This window comes from Leuresthes tenuis, unplaced genomic scaffold, assembly GCF_036924035.1.
Source record: "Leuresthes tenuis unplaced genomic scaffold, fLeuTen1.0.hap1 SCAF_13, whole genome shotgun sequence".
NCBI classification, from domain to species: domain Eukaryota; kingdom Metazoa; phylum Chordata; class Actinopteri; order Atheriniformes; family Atherinopsidae; genus Leuresthes; species Leuresthes tenuis.
This window is the reverse complement of record NW_027325367.1, coordinates 10,986,253-11,006,194: the sequence shown is the minus strand read 5'-3', so window position 1 is coordinate 11,006,194 and position 19,942 is coordinate 10,986,253. Positions and strand designations below refer to the sequence as shown.

General features: G+C 44.9%; 1 protein-coding gene across 6 annotated transcripts in view; it reads right to left on the bottom strand.

Annotated features, from left to right (window-relative positions):
- The window catches only part of utrn (utrophin), a 152,697-nt gene extending 134,314 nt beyond the window's left edge, over nucleotides 1–18,383 (bottom strand). For 3 of the 6 annotated variants that reach the window (XM_072361728.1, XM_072361729.1, XM_072361731.1), the window contains exons 1-5: nucleotides 8,342–8,512; nucleotides 2,405–2,466; nucleotides 1,774–1,866; nucleotides 1,082–1,159; nucleotides 41–133 (exon numbers count right to left, since the gene is read on the bottom strand). In XM_072361728.1, coding sequence (XP_072217829.1) covers nucleotides 41–133; nucleotides 1,082–1,159; nucleotides 1,774–1,866; nucleotides 2,405–2,466; nucleotides 8,342–8,423 — 408 coding nt within the window. In that variant the 5' untranslated portion in view covers nucleotides 8,424–8,512. Of the gene's footprint in view, nucleotides 1–40; nucleotides 134–1,081; nucleotides 1,160–1,773; nucleotides 1,867–2,404; nucleotides 2,467–7,260; nucleotides 7,534–8,341; nucleotides 8,513–16,551; nucleotides 16,721–17,959 lie in introns of those variants that run through there. The other 3 variants (XM_072361730.1, XM_072361732.1, XM_072361734.1) reach the window with 3 other exon arrangements.
- Nucleotides 18,384–19,942: the final 1,559 nt, after the last annotated feature.

Below are 19,942 nucleotides of genomic sequence, written 5' to 3'. Positions count from 1 at the left end.
AAACATTAATGAGACTGAGCGATGCGTGCAAAGTGCTCACCTGCCAGTGAAGGATAATACTCCAGATGAGTCCCAGGGTCAGTTTGTGGTTCCCATCCACAATATCTGTTCCTCCTATGTTTACCAAATCCACCTAAAAAAAAATAATAAAAAAGAAATAACCAGTGCGCTTCAACCAATCACAGTGGTCATACCACTCCACTCATACTTCTTCCAGTGTGACCATCAAAGTGTGCAGGTCTTCATGTGAAGTGAAGCCAAGACTGAAGCGATTACATGTAAATATTCCAGAGGATCCGAGCACAGACTGGATTATGAGATCAGGCGTTTGCTCAAACTATGAAGTGACTTCTGATCCATCTCCTGTTCCAATTAGCCTCCATCGCAACTGTATCACTGGCTTTTCTGTGTCTCTTCGTATCACTCCGAAAAAGCTCACAAACAAACCAGCAGATTTATGTATAAACCCAGGCGGCTGTTACAAAACAGCAAGATTAGCCGTTTACTGAAGCAAACAAATCTAATTCATCAGGTGGCTCATTATGCACCAATGGAAAACAAAAAGTAGGGACAACCTCATGAATTTTTCCAGTTTCTATTTGTAATTTTCCATTTTCACGTCTATTACTTCCTCGGGCCTCGTTTCATTTTCTTTCCAGTCAGACGGCTCATGGGAACTCGCAGCCAGCTGAGAGTATTTTTGGCTCTTACAGGAGTGGACCTGGCAGGGTTTGCATGCAAACTCCAGACTCCCCCTTATGTCCCACAGCAGAGGTCAGAAAGGAGGAGGTGATGGGGTGAAGAGGAGAGGAAGGCCAACAGACAAAAAAAATAAATAAATAAAAAACAAACAAATCTAATGGAAAAGAACAGGATAACATGAAGCAAATGTCTTGGCATGACATTCGTTTACTTTAACAAAGCACACGATCAGATAATTACGCCGTCTATTATGGTTCCCTCAGTTTGGTTGTGACGAAACCCTGCAAACTCCCCACCTAATTACACCTGTTCAAGAGACACGTTGCAGCTTCCACTAAAACGGGAGCCGGTGGCACCAAAAAACACCAGGTGTACTCACATTATTCTGATGCAGGACTTGAAGTACTTTGTTGACGTTGTTGAGAGAGTGCACTCTGGTGGAACCTCGCTCTTTGGTCTGAGGAAGAGGAAACGCAGCATGGATCAGCTGACAGCTCGTCAACAGTTCACAAGCTAATCATGAGGCCGAATCGTGAAGGATCAGCCGCGTTTGTTTTGTTCTCTGCACTAGTTCCGGACCGAAGAGTGAATATATTCATCTTAAATTACACTAAATCTTTTTTTAGCTCTTTTCAAAAGTGTGCCATCACTCATCATAGTGTTTCGCACCCTACATTCATCACACCCGTTGCCCTATCAGCAGGGTCCACAGGCCAACTTATGGCAAGAATGGCAGGGAGTGAATAGCTGCCAGCTGAAAATCCCTTTTAAGTCTTCACATACCTCAAAACACTCATTAGCACCCAATTATAGCATTAGTATGCCGTCGCAGAGAGAGTGCGTACATGTGTGTGTCAGCATATATGGCAAAGAGACAGTTGGCACTTAGTTTGACCGCAGGTGCAAGAAAGATGATATGTTGTTGAAGGGGTAACAGAGAGATGACACCAATGAATGAAGAAAAAAAAAAAGAATTAATGCTGAAGAATACGATCACAAGGAATTTAAACAAATCTCGAGGTGTTCTCGGGTGAAGGGGCTCGTTACATAATCACAGGATGGCAAACTCACCAGGACAGCGTCGGTGAGACCCTCCAGCAGGTCGAGCAGCTTCCTCCCATCCCTCAGGTCAGAGAACATGTCTTTGATGGGCGTCTTCCCCGCCTGAGAGGAGAAAACAGTGCAACAGGTAGATTGAAATCCACAAGAATATTAACAGACAGGTGCTGAGAAATGGCACTTAGACTAAAGAGGGTTGTCAAAGTTGAAAAGTGAGACGTTTTACTATTTCATGAGAAATATTTCCTCATTTTGAATTTGATGGCAGCAACACGTCTCAATAAACCTTGGACAGGTCCCATGTTGACCCCTCCGTAGCGTCCAGTTGCTGGACAGCGAGCAGGTCAGTCCAGAACCCGGACTCCTGTCTTAGTGGTTTAGCATTGTGTTGCTGAAATATGAAAGGCCTTCCCTGGAAAAGATCCGAGGGAGCATATGCTCTAAACCAGTATAAACCTTTCAGCACTGATGGGGCTTTTCCAGATGTGTAACTTTTGCCCTTTCAAAAAGGCGCCGATAGCCTGCATACAGTCACGAGACTTGCCTTTAAGTTCTGCCTGGCTCGGAGAAAACAGGCACATTTTGTAGTGTGCCTCAATAAAAACAAGCACAGAACTTGGTTGAGGAGAGTCATTTGTAGTACCTTGGAGAACTGTGCATTTATCCATTTGGTGAACGTTTTCTTCTGTACTGCATCGTGCTCATCTGTGGACAAAGAAAGAAAGACAAAGAAACGGACATTGAAACAAGGTGCAATCAGTCTTATGAGGGACGGCAAAGAACTTTGCTACCGCTAAATGTCCATTTCAGTTTGATTATTTGAGGAACAAACTTCCCTTCAGGTCTAACTCACTCTCACACTGACATGCTGGTGAATGTTAATCGGAGCTGGAGGCAATTACAGCTTAAAAGCATCCAGATCAATGCGGCTGGACCATCAGAAAATGACAGGAACAAAATGTAGATAGGAGGGCTTTTTTATAATGTGTCCAAAATGTCAGAGGGTGCAAACTGTCAGAAGTAAAGCTGACACACCGAACCTATTTGCACATGTGCGCACACACCCATACCCATTTATATTGTTCCCCCAGAATCCAACTGTACACATAGTTCACATTCTCTTCCCACTTGACTCCCTCCCACCCTGCTCCTCCTTTATTCTCCAACGTGGCTCTCCAATAAGGCCTCATTGTGTGTCAGGCACAGGGTCAGCGGCTTTGATGTGCCAGAGTGATGCCTGGCTCCTGAAATGGATCAGACTGGCTGGTACAAAATCTAAACAGCGTGGCAGAAAGTTCATTTCGGCCACATTTACAAGAATCGGAGGATTGCGACAGCGTTTGTTTTCCAATAAATATGCATCACACTTAGCTTTTGAACGTTTTGCAAATCGTAACTTGGAAATAAGCTGTGTTATTAGAACAGCTATCATTAGGGAGGCCTCTGATGATGCAGTGTTCACCAGGGAGAAGAAACAGCACTATAACAGCATCAATGAAACATCACTGAAGTGCTGAGAATCTGGCCATGTTCAGTGCCTTTCCTTCTCGTGTAATCTGCTAAATAACTACTTCATTATGTTGTCAATCTGTTTTAAGAACAGTGCACCTGCGGGAATGAGTCGAGAAAGAAATGCAATCCGTTTCTTAGCAACGTGACAGGAGTCCCCTTCAGACTGTAATCTAGGGTTAAAGAAGTGGTACAAGTGTGTGTCCAGAAGCGTTAAACTTCCACTATCATCCACCTGGCGGCTGTACAGGGAGTCATGAACCGGACAAAAGGTTAAAGGTTATGATCACCAGCCCCAGCAGTCATCAGCTCCTTTGTTTGGGGAGTGTAGAGAGTGTGTTTGCAGCCACCGCCAGGGTGAGAAGGGGGTATAAAAACAAGAATGTACTGCAAGGTTAGGCCAGAGGTGAAGAGGTGAAGGGATAAGATCAATGGTGGTGGAGGAAAGGAATGATGGGGGGAGTAGAGGACCAGACAAGGTTTCTGCATTCTATTTCATCTCAATATTAGATACTCTGGGTCGAAATCTTTATCTCCTGGGTGCCGTATACAGCAGGAAACGGACAGTGTCTGGGCCTTTCTATAGGAGAGAGGATGACAGCGACTGGGACAATAAGAAGGACAACTGAAGAGGTGAACTTTGTCAGTGGAGACAAACGCAGAAGGCACAAGTTGCCTCAAGTGGTACATGCACAGAGTCCTGCGTCTGTGTCTCGTCTTTTAAGCGCTTTAATTCACAACACTGTACAAGGCCCTCCTGAGAGTACGCCGGCCCATTTTTCCCTCGGCTCTTAGGGAGCAACAGTGATGTGTCAGCATGGTTAAACATGTCCCTTAAGCAAAGGCTGAGAAAGAAAGACATACAGGTCCCAAAATAAGAATAACAGGCACACTTGGCTGAAATTACCTGGAAGCAGTAAGAGAGGGAGAAAAATGACAGGGCAGGTATGTTTCAGGTATGCTTTCAACACAATATCAATTCTCTTTTCTAAAACAACCCCATGTGGGAGCTCCCTTTCCTTACAGCTTTATCAGCACCCTGTGGAGGCCTCTGGGGTCCCTGAGGAGAGGGTCCCTGTGGACTCAGGCCTTCAGGACGCTCTACCTCGTCGTCTTGGCAAGACAATAAACCTTATTCATACACACTGCCCCCCCCCCCCCCCACAATCTGTCTGCTGCTCCTACTCCTCAGAGCACAGGAATGTCTAACTGCAGGACAGATCAAAGTAGCAGCAAGGATGTGTGTGTGTGTGTGTGTGTGTGTGTGTGTGTGTGTGTGTGAACGTGTGTCCAAGAGTGCGTGTTCGCATGAGCAAGAGAGAAAAAATGAAGCAGTTTTTTTTTTCTCCAAGCAGAGCAGAGTCAGTGCGATAATACAGCATTAACAGAACAACTCACACGCCCACCTACACCGCTGTGCTAACTGTGAGTGCGTGCATTATTTAATGAAAAAGCAGATAAGATGATCCGTCAGGTGTTTCTTTCAGCCCAGTGCCAGCCCAGTGCCAGCCCAGTGCCAGCCCAGTGCCAGCCCAGTGCCAGCCCCAGTGCCAGCCCCAGTGCCAGCCCAGTGCCAGCCCCAGTGCCAGCCCCAGTGCCAGCCCCAGTGCCAGCCCACTGCCAGCCCCACTGCCAGCCCCAGTGCCAGCCCCAGTGCCAGCCCCAGTGCCAGCCCCAGTGCCAGCCCACTGCCAGCCCACGTTTCCAAACGCTGGCTAGTATCTATGAACATGGCTTAAACAGCTCTGTTTGGTAAAACAGGGCAGTGGTCACAAACTAACTTCTGCAAACTGAGAGGAACAACGATCTCCTCTTTCACTGCTGCTTAAACTTCACATCCCAGAAACAGAAAGAGCTGGTTCCAAGTCAGAGAGCTCTAAGGACAAGGGTTGCTCTGGGATGCTCCGGGATCAGCTGTCGCACAAATCGCTCATTATGGCAACTTGAATTGGTGATACAGAGGCAACGTTCCTGTGGAGATAATCTCATTTGTGTACAGATAGTCAATTCAAATGTTACTCACCGACTCTTTGATTCACCTATGGATAAAAGGGTAGTTTATTCCATTTTATTCATTCATTTTTGCTGCGTGGCACCTTTACTGTATTTGACACCCTGCTAACATTTCAAAGCTTTCACTGGAAAAAAAAAACAATCTTAATGGGTCACTTGGTCATATGACCGAGATATCCTATCAGCCCAGTGAGCACAAATGAACAGACTGCTACCAACGCCGTGAGGCAGGAGTCACAGGCGCGTGCGCTTGCAAAGCAAATATTCAGCTCCCGTCAAATATTCAGTCTGCACGTCTTAGATAACCGGCTTACACACACATGAACACATCGGTTTCAGCAAACGTGCACTTTGCACTCGCAGAGCAGTCATCTGCAGTAAATGTACTTGGCCTTTTGTGAACTACCCAACGGAGAGTCGTGAGTACATCATGAGGAGGAATCTCACCGGGATTCTCACAGCTCCAGGTGTGTTCTTAGTAAATTACATGAATGTGTGTGTACGCTCGCACCAGAGCATCAGGATTTCCATTCCATAACAAAGCATCATTTTCCAACATTTTTTCCGATACTTTACGATGCTTCCATCCAAAATCAGACTAAAACGCAGTGATGAGAATGCGTTTCTAAAAGTAAAAGCATTCGCACACAAACTCTTTAAAATAAAGAAAAAAATCACCTTGACCTGGTGTCGGCCCAGATTACATAACCAAAAGTTGAAAATGTGGACCACATTGCAAACGAACCTCAAAACTCAGCAGGCGGGAGGGGGGAAAAAAAAAAAAACCCATGGAGACACACATGTTTCTCTCCCAGCTGAGAACACAGAGCGGACTCATAAAAGATTACAGCCCCAGTCTCCCTCCTCCTCACAGGTGGAGAGCCGGTGACCACACAGCAGGGAGAAGGGGGTGAAAATCAAACAAACCCTCACGGTTTCCACGACAGCATCACACACAGCGCACAAACTTAGACAAATAAGGATATTTGTCCGAGTTTGCTGCACCAGTGAGCCGATGTTATTTTTAGCTCATTGTTCGTTTACACCTAAAATTTTAACTTTTGTCTGAAACATTCCCTGTCGGTTTTACATTTAGGCCTCATGCTTGGCCACTGACTGAGCACAGTTCGAGTAAATGGGTTTTTAAAATAAGGAGCACATACAGGGCATGGCACCTCAGGAAGTTGTACACGTTCTCGTCTTTCAGTAAATCTCCGCCCACGCCAAACTGTAAGGTGCTAATCCGTATGCAGGACATACAGACATTCCTCAAACAACCACAGAGGCGGCTTTTTATGTCAACCATTGTCCAACGCTCAACTTACATGGCAAGTTCCAAAGATTAACACCGCAATCTGATTCAGTCTGAGTGCAGGTATGTGCATCATTTTGACTCTGCAGGTTGACAGGAATGTATAGCATTCCTATCATTTCCCATGCATGCCTCCCTCCTCCTCCCCTCAGTGGTCACTTGTCTAAGCTTGTCCCAGCCGGCACAGCTTTGTTGACACTGTTCGCTCACTCTGATCTGGGAATTTGTAGGGAAAACTCTCAGAACGTCCAGAGCAATTAACACATATCCCCATCTTCAAAACACCCCCGTGGTCTACGTAGGTGCTTGGGTGGCTGTAATTAGGGGTGAATGAAAACAGCGAGGTGAAGATGCTGGAATGTAGTGAAGGCGGAGAAGGCGAAAAAGCTGAGCACTATAAGCCAGGTCGGTCCGAGAAGCAGAGACGCAACAAGAAAACAGCAATTTGCTGGAGAGAAAAAGATGTGCGACAAATGCAAACAACTTTATCAAGTTTTAACTCCAACTCTGTAGGATACAAGGGTCCAAAGATACCCCTCGGGAACACGTCCAAAAAGTGTCTGCAAGACTAAAGTCCGTACCCGAGGCTGATAGAATTGTTTGTGCATTTACCGAAAAAGAAAAAAAGTTTGCCACCAAACCCCAAACCTGTCAAATGTTCCTACCTCTGAGTTTGACCCGAAACTGTGCCATCTTTTACCAAAACTCGCCACAATGTTGAGCAGAGGAAGCAGCAAAAAGGACAAGGAGAGATAATCCAAGTTCATCCGTGCAAAACAGACTAGGACTCCGGCCCTCCTTTACTCCTCTCTCCTCTGCCACTTCTTGACCACATAGGGAGGGAAAAGATCGGAAGAAAGCAGCAGCAGAGAGAGCAGGGAGGGAAAGAGGGACACCGTCAATGAAAGGGAAAGGGATTGGAGCCGAGTGGAACAGGACAGAGCAAGCCAGGAGTGGGGAGTCATACTGCATCGTGGGATACGGGGAGTGCGAAGATAAACAGTTTGGCACCATCTCGGCATTCACTGCCACCACAAGATGAGGAACAGAGACAAAGACGGGCGTTATCAGGCGGAGATTGGACAACAATCAAACAACAGATGATGATAGAGGGGGCGACGCGGGGGGGCAGAGGCATCAGCTTTCTGCTATGCCTTTAATGGAAATCTGCTGAACAGAAAGGTTAGAGCGGAACTCTCATCCAAGTTCAACTCGACAAAGCGTGAAGGCACTGTTAAGATGTGGGGTGACAGAAAAAAATTATTATATAGCTTAGTCAAAATGTGAAAACTCCATGAGCTTAGGAGGGTTTTTATCCTCAGCTCCTTCGTCATCACTGAGTGGCGTCAGGCCTTTTGTAGAGAAGATGAGCCATTATGGAAAGATGGCAAAAATGGGCCCAGCTTCATCATTTTTACATAAAAATGTTTATCTCACATTCTGTCATCTTTTTGTCTTTGCTTGGATTGACTGAATGGGACGATACGAGCAAGAAAAACTGTCTGCAAACACTTGGTGATGCTGCACTGGCTGGAAAGAGACGCAAAGACCACAAAGATGCTCAACATTCAGAGGAATACATCCACACAGATAACCAATGTGGAGACTAAAAGCAACAATGCAGTATAAAAAAGGTGCAACTGGGAGAATCAGCCGGGGTTTTACTGTTGCAGGCACGTTAAAAGTGGAGCGATCAAACGTTAAACATGTTCAGTCTGCCTTTAAAGAAAGTGGAGGCATGCTTACCCAGGTCGAAACTACATTCAGGCTTTCCTTTCCTTCGGAAAAAGTTCCGCTTTCTCCACGACATCCGTTTACCCAGGTTCATGACAGAAAGCAAGCTTCTCACAGAAAGAGCAGAGGAAAAATCAAGAGAGAAAAGAATGACAACAACAACAACTCCGGAACAGGAAGAGAAGGTGGCGGCGGTGGGAGAGCAACAGAGGCAGCGAGAAAAAAGAAAGAGGAAGTGGAGGTACGAGTGTGTTGATAGAGTAAACTGGGCGGGTTTATTTGGGGTGATGGGCCTGCCTGTCTGGTGTGACAACACACACACACATCCTCACACAGTGACAGCGAGGTGAGAAAAGTGTGTGACAGAAACAGGGACAAGCTCTTAGCTGCTCAATTATTAGGTGAGTGACAGGTGGCAGACATGTGTGTGTGTGTGAGGCACATTTGCTCTGCAGCAACTGACAGCTGATTGTCTCCCAGAAATCCCAGAACACCACAGGAAACAACAGCTCTCCAACCAACCCCCCCCCCCCCCCCCCCCCCCCCCCCCCCCGCCTACCCTAGTGTCTGCAAACAACAGCAGGTGAACACGACCAAAAGTGACCCTAAAATGTGGCTTTTTTTTTTTTTTTTTTACTATTGTCTACATGAAAGTGAAAGCCGTGACATTCAAAAATGGACACAAACTGTACTGTTTGTTACTGCAACAAACTGTGACATGGCTTCAGACTGGATTCAGGGCAGGGCAATGAGCTGTTGCAGTGGAACAGGGAACAGGAATGAGTCCATCTGCTCATCGATCTATTCAGTCAATGAGGAGATACTGAACAAACTGACCTACTCCCACACAGAGAAATGGAGAGCGAGGGTAGGCGGAAAGGGAGGACAGAAGTCCACCAATAACCAGCTTCCAGGATCTGACTGAATAAAAGACACTTTCCTCCACCTAGGAGATGCAGCAGCTGGTCTGGTTACGAGTCAGAGAGACTGACTGGTTTGGGCGAGGCTGCTGTTGGCAGCAACCGAAGGAAACAAAGCCTGAAGGGATCTTCCCTCTACACGTTAGTTGAGTGCCTCTCCAACAGCATCCACCAATCTGCTCGAATAAGCAAGAGCATGTACACCGGCATAAACGTCTTACTCTCTCCCATAAACACACTTTTCATGGGATCATAATTACACGTCAAAGCCAAGTCCAACTTCTGACACACTGTTGAGCAAAGAGAACACCTCGCTTGAGTTTTCATGCCAATGGGAGTCGTCTGCTCACTGAACATCCAGTAATTATAATAAAAAGAATTAATGAACATTTATACGGATGACTCCCTATGCACAATGAAGAACAGCCAAACAGCCTTAATGGAAATTAAATTAGCCACACATCGGGTCAAGGGTTTCCACTGCGAAATGAAACGACCCTGCACTGGTCTGTTGAACTCCCAGAGTCTCCTCCAGCACAAACCCAAGGACCCACACAAGATTCAATCTACAGTTCGCTACTTGCTTGGCAAAATGCCCGAAACTGATAAGGAGGGAAGCCGCTCCACCCATATTTCTCACTTGATCAGAATCTCAAATAGGAAACTTGGAAAAACTCTGATACACACGAGGCAGATACTCTCAGAGGGGATGGAGCCCATTTTAACTTTGGAAACTTAAACAATAGCGACCGCTTGAATCTGTGATCTTACCCATTGTACAGCGATATGGGGCCATGCTGTTGCAGAAGTTGAACCTTGAAATATCTTAATCACATAATAAATAAATAGATAAATAAATGGCCTGCCGAGTATTTATCATTCTTACTGGATTTACAACCAGCACCCATCCTCCAAAAGGAAAATCCTTTCCTTTGTAATCATAAAGTAGCAGATTTAAACATCTTTTCAAATGCAGCACAAGCCAGATTTTGCCCACTGCCAGTGGTAGCACGTTTACCCTCTGCGCTCTGAGGCTTTCAACCTACACAAAGCTGGGGTTAAATCCTACCACCTCCCAGAGAGGAGGCAAATTACGGCAACACGAGGCGATGGCGTTACGCCGTATCCCGCTGGCTGTGATACACGACCTGAGGAGATCATTCAATTAGTCTATTACGTTTAACTGGATCGTTGACGCGGGCTGCCTCCGTCTTTCAGCCAGATAAAATAAATAAATGGATCAATCTTGTTTCTTTTTGCCCCTGAGTTGACGCAGTCAGTTTCAGAGACTTTCGTATGACACGCCGCCTGCTGTAAACATAAAGTGAGCTGTGCGCGCTGTTGGAGCTCTAATGGTAGCAGTGTAGCAGCCTTCGGCGAAACAGCTCACATAAATACAGTCCTCTGTCCACGTGGACGGTGGACATGTCCACACAATCACAACAAACTGGCAGGAACATGTTGTCCCACGGTGGCGCACTTTGTCAACGTCCTCTGGTGACCTTTGGCAAAGCATAACACCCCGGCGAAACTCTTGGCGACTCTCATTTGCCACTGATTAACTTGAATCAGTGTCAGTAGTTCAGCTGGTACAGACTCCAGTCCACAACCCTGGTAAACAAGTTCAAATGAAACGTAATTGGAATGGAGCTACTCTTAAACGCAACTTTGGGTGGGTTTGTCTTCAAAATACTCCTGTTGATCCACATATGAACACATCGGCCCAACCAGCACCTGAGAAAAAGAGAAAGAAAATCCACATATCCCATCATCCCACTGACCTTTATCCACATCCTTGGAAAAGGTAGATTCACGTGTTTACTGTAGCTCCATAAGTCTGACCAAGGATCTTTTGGCTCCCACTCCTTTCTTGTTCTGTCAGTGTCTATCCAGCCCCTCTATGCAACACAAACAAAACATCTGATGGATCCCTGCTAGGAAGCTTCCCTTTCTCACTAGAAGGCGACTAAACAAACGCACAAACAAATCTGAACCACGAGAAAGTCAGAATGTGGATAAAAGTATGCCGCTGTATCTTTGAAGGGTTAATTCAGCCTGTTCTTTTATTTAGTAAACGGTCATGTGAGGGGTCAGAAGGCAGATTGGGCAGCGTGGCTTTGTGGCCCTAATGAGCCAAGAGAAGGGAGTGGAAAGGGGGATTTAAATTTCAAGGGTTTGCTTTAGAAGACGAAGATTGTCTGCGTGTGTTTGACAGCTACAGCCTGATTATTTTCTGCTATTTCCAGCCTTCTTCTGAAGAGTCTAAATGTCATCTGTGCTGGGTGGAGTGACTGTTGCTGTGCTTGCACATGGCCCAAAAGAGGCAGAGTCCCACAGACTACCACACCCAGGGGAAATGTTTTGGCCAGAGCCTCCGAGTCCCAAATTTCCAGCGAGGATTTTGCAGAGCGAGTTTCCTCCCACTTCCCAGGCACTCGGATTCAGCCGCAAGCGAGGAGGCAAAAAAAGCACGCGACCTTCTGTGCCCACATGAATGTGCTTAGCTACGACGACACATACAGCTGAGTTCCCTGTGAATGAGTCTTTCTCAAAGTGGAAAACTCTCAATGACCCACAGAGGAGAGTAAGGTTTAAACCAGAGGCAAAAAAAAAGAAAAAAAACACAACAAATTCAGGTCATTGCATTGCATCAATGGGCGGCAACAGTGAAAGCTTCTTTGTTTTGACTTGTGCTCCATCCATGCTGCCCACACATACAAATGCACACCCGTCATTATCCGTTTGCATAACAGTGCACTTGATGACAGTTTTACCCGGTTTTTTAAGCCCCTGCTATACAGTGAGACAATATCACCCCTGATAGCCTCAGTGTTTCAAACATTTATTTCTTAGTAAGTAATCCAACCCCGTCTTTCCTCGCAGCAGCTGAAATATTCCCAAGTGTCCGGTACACCCTCTTGCAAGAGGCCAAGGCTTGAATTGAGGATCTGTGACATGCAGCTGAGCGAGTATGGTGACAATTCACGCCCTCCACACCCTCAGTTTGGTTAGTTATATTCTTGGGCTGATAGAGACGACAATACCTCTGACTTTATAATTCACGTCACACCCAAAGATAACGTGTAAGCAGATGGTCACGTGCGCGGCCCAGTTGGTAGAGTTGGCAGTCAAGCATCTCATTTCAGGAAGGGTGACCAAATTCTTTTTCTGTCTCATCTTAAATGCAAGCGAAGGAGCGAAGAAGCAAAGAAGCAAGCATTCCCTCTTTGTCTATTCCTCTAAGGCCTTCTAAATCTAATCAATTAGGACTGCCAATTTTGCAGCTGTATACAATCATGAAGTTTCAAGGTACTTTCCAAATGTGACTTATACGGCTTGGGAATAACACTGCAATCCTCACAAGATAATAGAATAATACCACAGAACCAAAGGGATTGAGAGGCAAGGGGAAGGAAACATTACAAATAAGGACAAGACCTTACGGATAAAATTGATTGCGGGACGTTCATTTTTCCACCTACCCAACAATGTGGTGAAACTGGCAAATGTAGCCATTTTGTGCGTGCTCACAGTTTCTATGTGAGAGCCCGGGTCAGGCGGGCAAAGCTGAATGAGGGAGAGGTTCAGAAGGCGGCGACACAGAAGAGCTCTAAAGTGAGAAATAAAGAGTGTGCATGCAGGAGGGTAGTTAAACAACAGCTCCCGACACTCCCGAGGATGATATCTGACCTTTCACATTTGTCTGCATTCTCTCATGAGCAGGGGAGTGCAGGACTCAGACAGAATCTGATGGCAAATCAAGGGAGTTAGACGATAATCCAAGCAGAACTTTGTCGAATAGCAGTTGTGAGAATCCTTAACGCTGTGACTCATAGCAAACCCGCAATGTTCAAAAGCAGGCTTTAGCTTAATGATTATTTTCACCGACTGCTCGTAAATTCTTTTCGTCGAGCTTAATCTTTCAGTCAATTAAACCCCGAGCAAAGATTGTTCCCATTGTTCCCCACGGTTCAAGGGAGATCTGGTAATCTAATGACCGATCTGAAGCAGAAGGGCTGAGCTGTGTGGCGTCTCCAGACGGTGGCGGTGCAGGAAATGGTGTTGTCATAGAATAAAATACATGTGGAGAAGATCTTTTTAAAAAAACAAACTGGAGGAAAACGGAGAGAGCGCTTCAGAGACCGCACTAATTTCTGGGAAATATCGCAAATGTTCCATCATATCTTGGAAGACGCAGCAGTTCATTGTTTGCTGGTTCGTGGGAAACAGCTGGCGATTCTCACCATTTTAATCTTTGCCAGGTCAGACAGTCCAGTCGTTCCTTAATGCTCATCAGTACTCTTCAAAATAGGTTCATGGAGGGTTTTTTTTACCGTTTCCGTTGCCCTCTTCATTTTTTATTCACATCTTCTCATTGTGAATCAAAATACAGCTACTGGCAAGCTCTTATGATCTAACAGTTATGTTACCCAACTGTATCTAACTGTCCCTCTAATTGTGTGGTCATAAGAGTCATTTAACGTGAACGTAAGTTAAAAAAAAAATAATCGGGGATCTGATATTATCCAACGCCCGGGGTCAAATAATTCATGATGAATTCGACAGTCTGCTAAACTGTCTCGGGTTACATTTTTTTTACAAGTTACAAGTGTGTGCATTCGTAAAAGAGACTGACAAAGAGAAGCGAATACCTTGTAGTTGTGACCTCACTATAGCTTAAAAGGGTTTCAAAGTGGAACACGCGCCAGCTGAAATAACTAATCTGAAGCTAAAGAAAATAACAGAATGTGCTCAGCCTCTCCAGGATCAGGATGAGCTGTGCTAGCTTTCCATAAGTGCATAATTGCGACAAGAAAGATCTAGTGCGCTCTTCATAATTATGTATAAACACCTCAGCCACTCAATCATGCCCATGTGGTAGTCGGCACGGAGATCACATGACCACGAGCTCTAATGCGTGTGGTCTCAGCTGTGAAAACAAACTTTCACGCTCACCTGCTTGTCAGTCACCCCTCACGGCTCATGTTGCTGCTCCACATTAGCCACAAACCTGCTTCTCACCAAGCAGCTACCCGTCTCCATTACTGACAGCGCACCAGACAAAAGTCAGATTCATTTAGATGCCACACGATGGACACAAACAACCAGCCTCTGTGGTATATAAGAGATCACAGAGTGTGTGAGGGTGGAACAGCGTGTATTCCACTGGCCTTTCCCCCCCCTCACTGCTTAGGCCTACAGCTGCCTCCTCTTCCTTAACTTGGTTGTAGAGTCTACACACTGTGAAATATAACACCTAAATTCAGCCATATTTCTGCAAACACACACATCAACTCCACACACACACTCCAACTCAGCGTGAAGACAAGAAACAGTGAAGGCCTGCAGGTTACCACAACAGAAATACTCACTGGTGGATACTTTTTTTTAGAGTGATGGAGCTTCTCTACGTGCTACATTTTCAACATTACTTTTGGGGGTTGCTAGGGTAACCTGACTCTTTGCGAGAAAAGCATTGTGGTCTGGAGACAGGCACTGTAAATTACAAACTCCATCGGCAAAGCGGAATTCCTGGCTTGGAATCTGCCTGAGCTCCGAGGCTCGTGTGGACGAGAAAAATCTGGCAATGGGGCCGGACTTTCTTTCTTTTTCTTTTTTTTTTCCGCCCCCTCTCTTCCTTTTTCAAATACGGTGTTTGACAGACAAGTTTGAGGCAGCGGCACTGGACAGCTGCCAGGGGAACTGAACGTGCCAGAATCAAGGACATCCTACAGCATGCGCGGGTTTTTTTATGTCCACATAAGCCTTTCTGTGATGATCGTTCAAATCAACATGACTCATCTAAGTCCCGTGTCAGTGATCTTGTATCCTGAACTGATTGCTGCTTTAATCGGAATTTTTAAACAAGACATGTGACTTGGCTCAGGTTTTCTTAAAACATAACCATCTCCATATGACAGTGAAGCATGCGGACTTGACCTATAATAACGGTACCATCTACATGCTTTCCTTTCTTTTCGTGCTCTCTTGGCCGTCTACGTAACTTAAGCCATGTCTAATAAGCCCATTTCAGCAGCGTACTGCTTAGGCCTGCCACAATTGTTACATAATTGCTCAGTTCCCGTTAATTGAGCTTCCTGCAATGATTTTGAATGAGCACTACAACACTACCCATTTATGTGATCAACACTTGATTTTCCACTGTTCGAGGCTGACATGGTGCACTTTTAATGACATCACCTTGTTGCAACCCCGTCCTCTGCTGTGGTTTTAATGGCAGAGGGTGGGAACCGGTTTCACTGGTGCTGATTTGTAGAAATCCATAAAGATTAGAATATGTCACCTGCCAATCACGGTGAGGACACGTTCGCATTCAAGTAAGACTTGAGACGATCAAATTTTCTGTGTTTCGCAAACTGCCACTCGTCTAAAAATGCTGAATACAGATGAAGTTTGCTTAAAATGGAAAGAACCTCAGCTACAGCTCCCAATTCTACTATCTGCCAGGTGCATTTTCTGAAAATGAAGCCCAAAAGGCAACAAGAGAAATTCTTATTTTCTTTTTAACTTCCAATGTTCATCACCAGTAAAGGGCTCCTCTTGTCCTTCATATGGCATATGTGCATTAAATCTATAGCCCAAAGCTTACACTAGAAGCTTGGGCAGATAAGGCCACTCTTTGTTCCTTTTGAACAGTGGTTTCATGATCATCACAGACCCAGTTCACATTACACCTCTCCACCCCATCTTCACATCAAGTGCACAGAAAAAACATCGTCATCATAACAATGCTCAACTAGAGCATTCCTCTCACCACAACAACTACTAAATGTCTCTCTCCGAGACGGTCTACAAAGGATTAACCTATGGAATGGAATGGAAAGAGCCACACAGAAAGCGATCACTGGGTGCGGCTCTCTCAACCCATCCCTGCATTCTTGGCTTTCCTTTTCTCTGCTGCCATTGGTCACCTTCCCTGTTACTTTCTATCTCTCCCAGCAGACGAGGTCCTGTGAACCATCTCCAGTTCCCTTCGCGCTTTTGTTGCTCTGCCTCTGTCCGTTTTTCCCTCTGCCTCTATGGGAGCTGAGCTTAACCAAGCACAACAGGACTTCTGGCTCTGCGAGGCCTTCCTTTCAGAGACCACCCTTCAGAGTGCGTACAACCAAACATTCCCTTGTTATGTGATGAGATACATCCTTAATGAGATCTGAGACATATCCCCATGAGCGATCTGTGACCATTTGGACTCACAAGCTCTCCGTGCTGGATGCTCCGTATGAAACGTATTGAACACAGCCTCGTTATAGCACAACAACTGCCAAACTATTAAAAACATACCGGATCTCCATTTGATGATTTCATTGAACTCTTCATTGGCTCCTCCTCCCTCGGCCGCGTCACTAGGAGACGCCATCGTGGTCAATTAATCCAATAACGACAAAAGCTGAAGTTACACGATGCACTTCCAGGCCTCCTCTCACACAGCGAAGGAACCCTCTTTCTGAACCTGCGAGCAAGAACAGAAACTGGGTTTTAGTCAGTTTTCGGGGTTCTGCAGCTCTCTCTGAAATAATAAAAGCTTTTCAATTAGCTCTTTTCTATTTTTGTACACATGCAGTGAAAGAAAAAGTATTGACACCAGGCCAGCTAGACCTGGCACCTCAGAAAGAGCGGTCAAATACTTCCAGCTGGTCGAGACTTAACTTCTTTACAAGAAGCTGGGGGTTTTTTTTCCATAAGGCTGCACAACCTGGTGATCAGTTTAGGAAAAATCAAGAGTTTGATCTGCCAAAAATGTTAGATAAAGGTGAAAATGAGATCTGGGTTTGAGATTTTGGCTTCTGCCAAAACCTGAGATGCCGATCATTTTGTCTGGACTGTAATGGGCAACAACTTTTGATGGTTTTCTACTAGAATGAAACATGCATGAAGCTGTGGTGATGCACGTACAACTTCCAGTTAGGACCTGAAGTGAAACCATCCATCACATCGTCTCCACGTGTTCGTCTTGGTCTGTGAGGAGGTCAGCTGGTTTTGTGGTTTGATTTGGTCCGGGGCATCCTTTCATTAAACTCTTCCCTGTTAACTGCCTCCTCTTACCATGAAAGGAGTTCAATGTGGAAGTTTTACCAAGTGGTACACAGAGTTACACCTCTTAAAAGGGTGATGTAAGACCCCCAAAATAACTCAAGGAAAAGACAGCCCCATCTGTCTTGCTGGTATCTTTCCAATTTCGGTTCCTCTCTCTGCTGGAGTTGTGACAACCAAAGCAAAAACAAGCAAATGGATACAATCTGCCTGATCGATCCGAGGCTCCAGAAGCTGTTCGTCTCAACACTCACAAAGTGTGGGACAGCACTTTCTAGTTTGGCTGATTTAGCAGGAGCATAGCAGGAGTGACAATGGATCATTTACATGCTTTAATGCATTTGAATTAAACTATGCCTCCCAAAAAAATGCTTTTAAACAGGGACATCGGTGGTGGCCTTGTCTAAGTTAATGTTTTATCTCATGTGCATGACCGCAGCTCGAAAGCTTTTTAAATTCAGGCTGCAGTGTGCACACCAACAACAACCTCAGCTACGTTCAAAATCACAGGCTAAGCAGTTTCTTTCAGTGTTTTAGTTTGAAGTAACCACATTAGGTCTGAAAGCAAACTTCACAAATCTGTGGCTCTGTGTATCCCGTTGATACAATGACTGACATTACAGGTCTGAGGCGTTTCGTGGCTCCAGATCAGACTCACCTCCGCTGTCACCGAGGGGTCAGGAGACGTGTTCCCTCAAAACAAGTCCAAAATGTGTAGAGTTCGGGTAGAAAACTTAGTCCAAATGTTCTTTGGAGTATCAAACAACCAGTTAATTTACGGCATTTTCACCGAAGTAGGAGGCACACAAGACTTAGCTAATGTTACCAGAACCGTCCTCAAGCGCATCCAGTCCCCACGATGTACTCCAAAAAAAAAAAAAAAGAAAAACTCCTAGAGACGCCTTTTTGTTGGGCAACACGAAGAAAAGCACAACTCTCGATGTCTTGCAAGTTTGGCTCTCTGATCGTCTGCTGAAAACGGAAAGATGATCATTAGATTTTACAGGTGAACACCGCAACGCCGCTCACGCAGGTCCCACAACTTTGCAGCTTTCTTGACTCTTTCTCCCTGTTGCTTCTAGCAACGTAAAGTTACGCACCGCCAGCTACGTTTATTTCAGAGTAAAATGAAAAGCCATTTGCGTCGCAGCTGTTGTTACGACTCGCTGGAAACAATTTGACTTTTTTTTGCTTTGCAATTCGTTGTTGGGGGTAAAGAGTAGAAAGGGTATTGTTATAAACCTCCAATTCAGCCATATTCGTGATAGCTTCAAAACAGTTAACATACCAAAAGCCATTTAACTTTTATTTTGAAGGCCATAACCGGAAACGCAGTTCCCATTGATGCTACATTGATGAGAGTCCTGAACTCTTCCCTCTTGCTGTAAAACTTTTCCTGACGCAGAGATGGAAACATGGCGCGGTGGCTGTCACGTGACGTAACACCAACAAAACCAGTGACTCCCTAGAAAACAATAGCTAACGATAGTAACCCAGTAAAAACAGCACTCGTATGTTGTTGACGTTTTCAAAACACTAAAAAAAATTACTTTTAATTGGAGTTTTTACATTTAGCTTCTAGATCCAACATACACATAAAAAATAACACCTAAATTTACATATTTATGCAAAATGACTACTGTTTACTGACTTTTATCATACAATGTATTATATCAATACTTATGCCATAAAGGCATCTGCAATGGTGCATCTTCCTGTGTCTTTACCTACTGTAAGGGGCAATATATTCTCTTGATTACTATTTAACGTAATAGAGAGTATGTATTGAAAGACACAAGAACCTGGAACAAGTATAGTGTGTAAAAATAACAGGAAAAGTACTTCAAATGTGTGGTTCTTGAGAAGATTAACTGCATTCCACATCTTGACTGCTTATCACTTTTTTGAGGACACCAGCCCAAGACAACTCCTGGAAATTACTGGATATCCTCCAGATAGGCTATCCAGTGTACGTTTGTTGTCTAGTTTTGACTCAAATCTAGTAGGTTCACTTTCCTTTGAGACCCATCCGTATCAGCAATCCTGTAAAACAAATTTCCATAAGGGGAACTTGCAATAAAACCAAACCATGCAAGTGATATCATTCTTAAAGTTGTTGCGTTCAGTACATTCAACAGCTGTCTTATTAATAATACACTTTATCTAAATAGCACCTTTGAAACACGAACCAAAGCACAAATGGAGCATCCCCAACAAGTTGTGTCCAATTTTTATTATCGTACACTCTTCCACAGCCTCCTCTGACCGGAGATATAGTGATATCAGCTCAAAAAGCAACAAATCTCAAATAACAGGAACTAAACAATATATTGGGGCCATAAGAGGAGAGTCTCAGAGGCTTTGGGGATGCAGAGATGTTGACCTCCCGATGTAAACTCTCATCACTCGCCCTCTCGCTTCTCGGTTGTCAGGGCTCCTGTGTGGACGCTTCGCAGATAAGCTCTCAGGCACATTTTCTAAGATTGAAATTTTAAAAAATTGCCCTGCTTGACAACCTTTACACACAGCGGCAGACAGAAATATGTCACAAACTGCTAGATAATAACACAGAAGTTCTGATTTTTTTTTATGAAAGAGCAACTAACTGTTGATGTTATTTCCTGGGAAGTTTTTGTCTTGT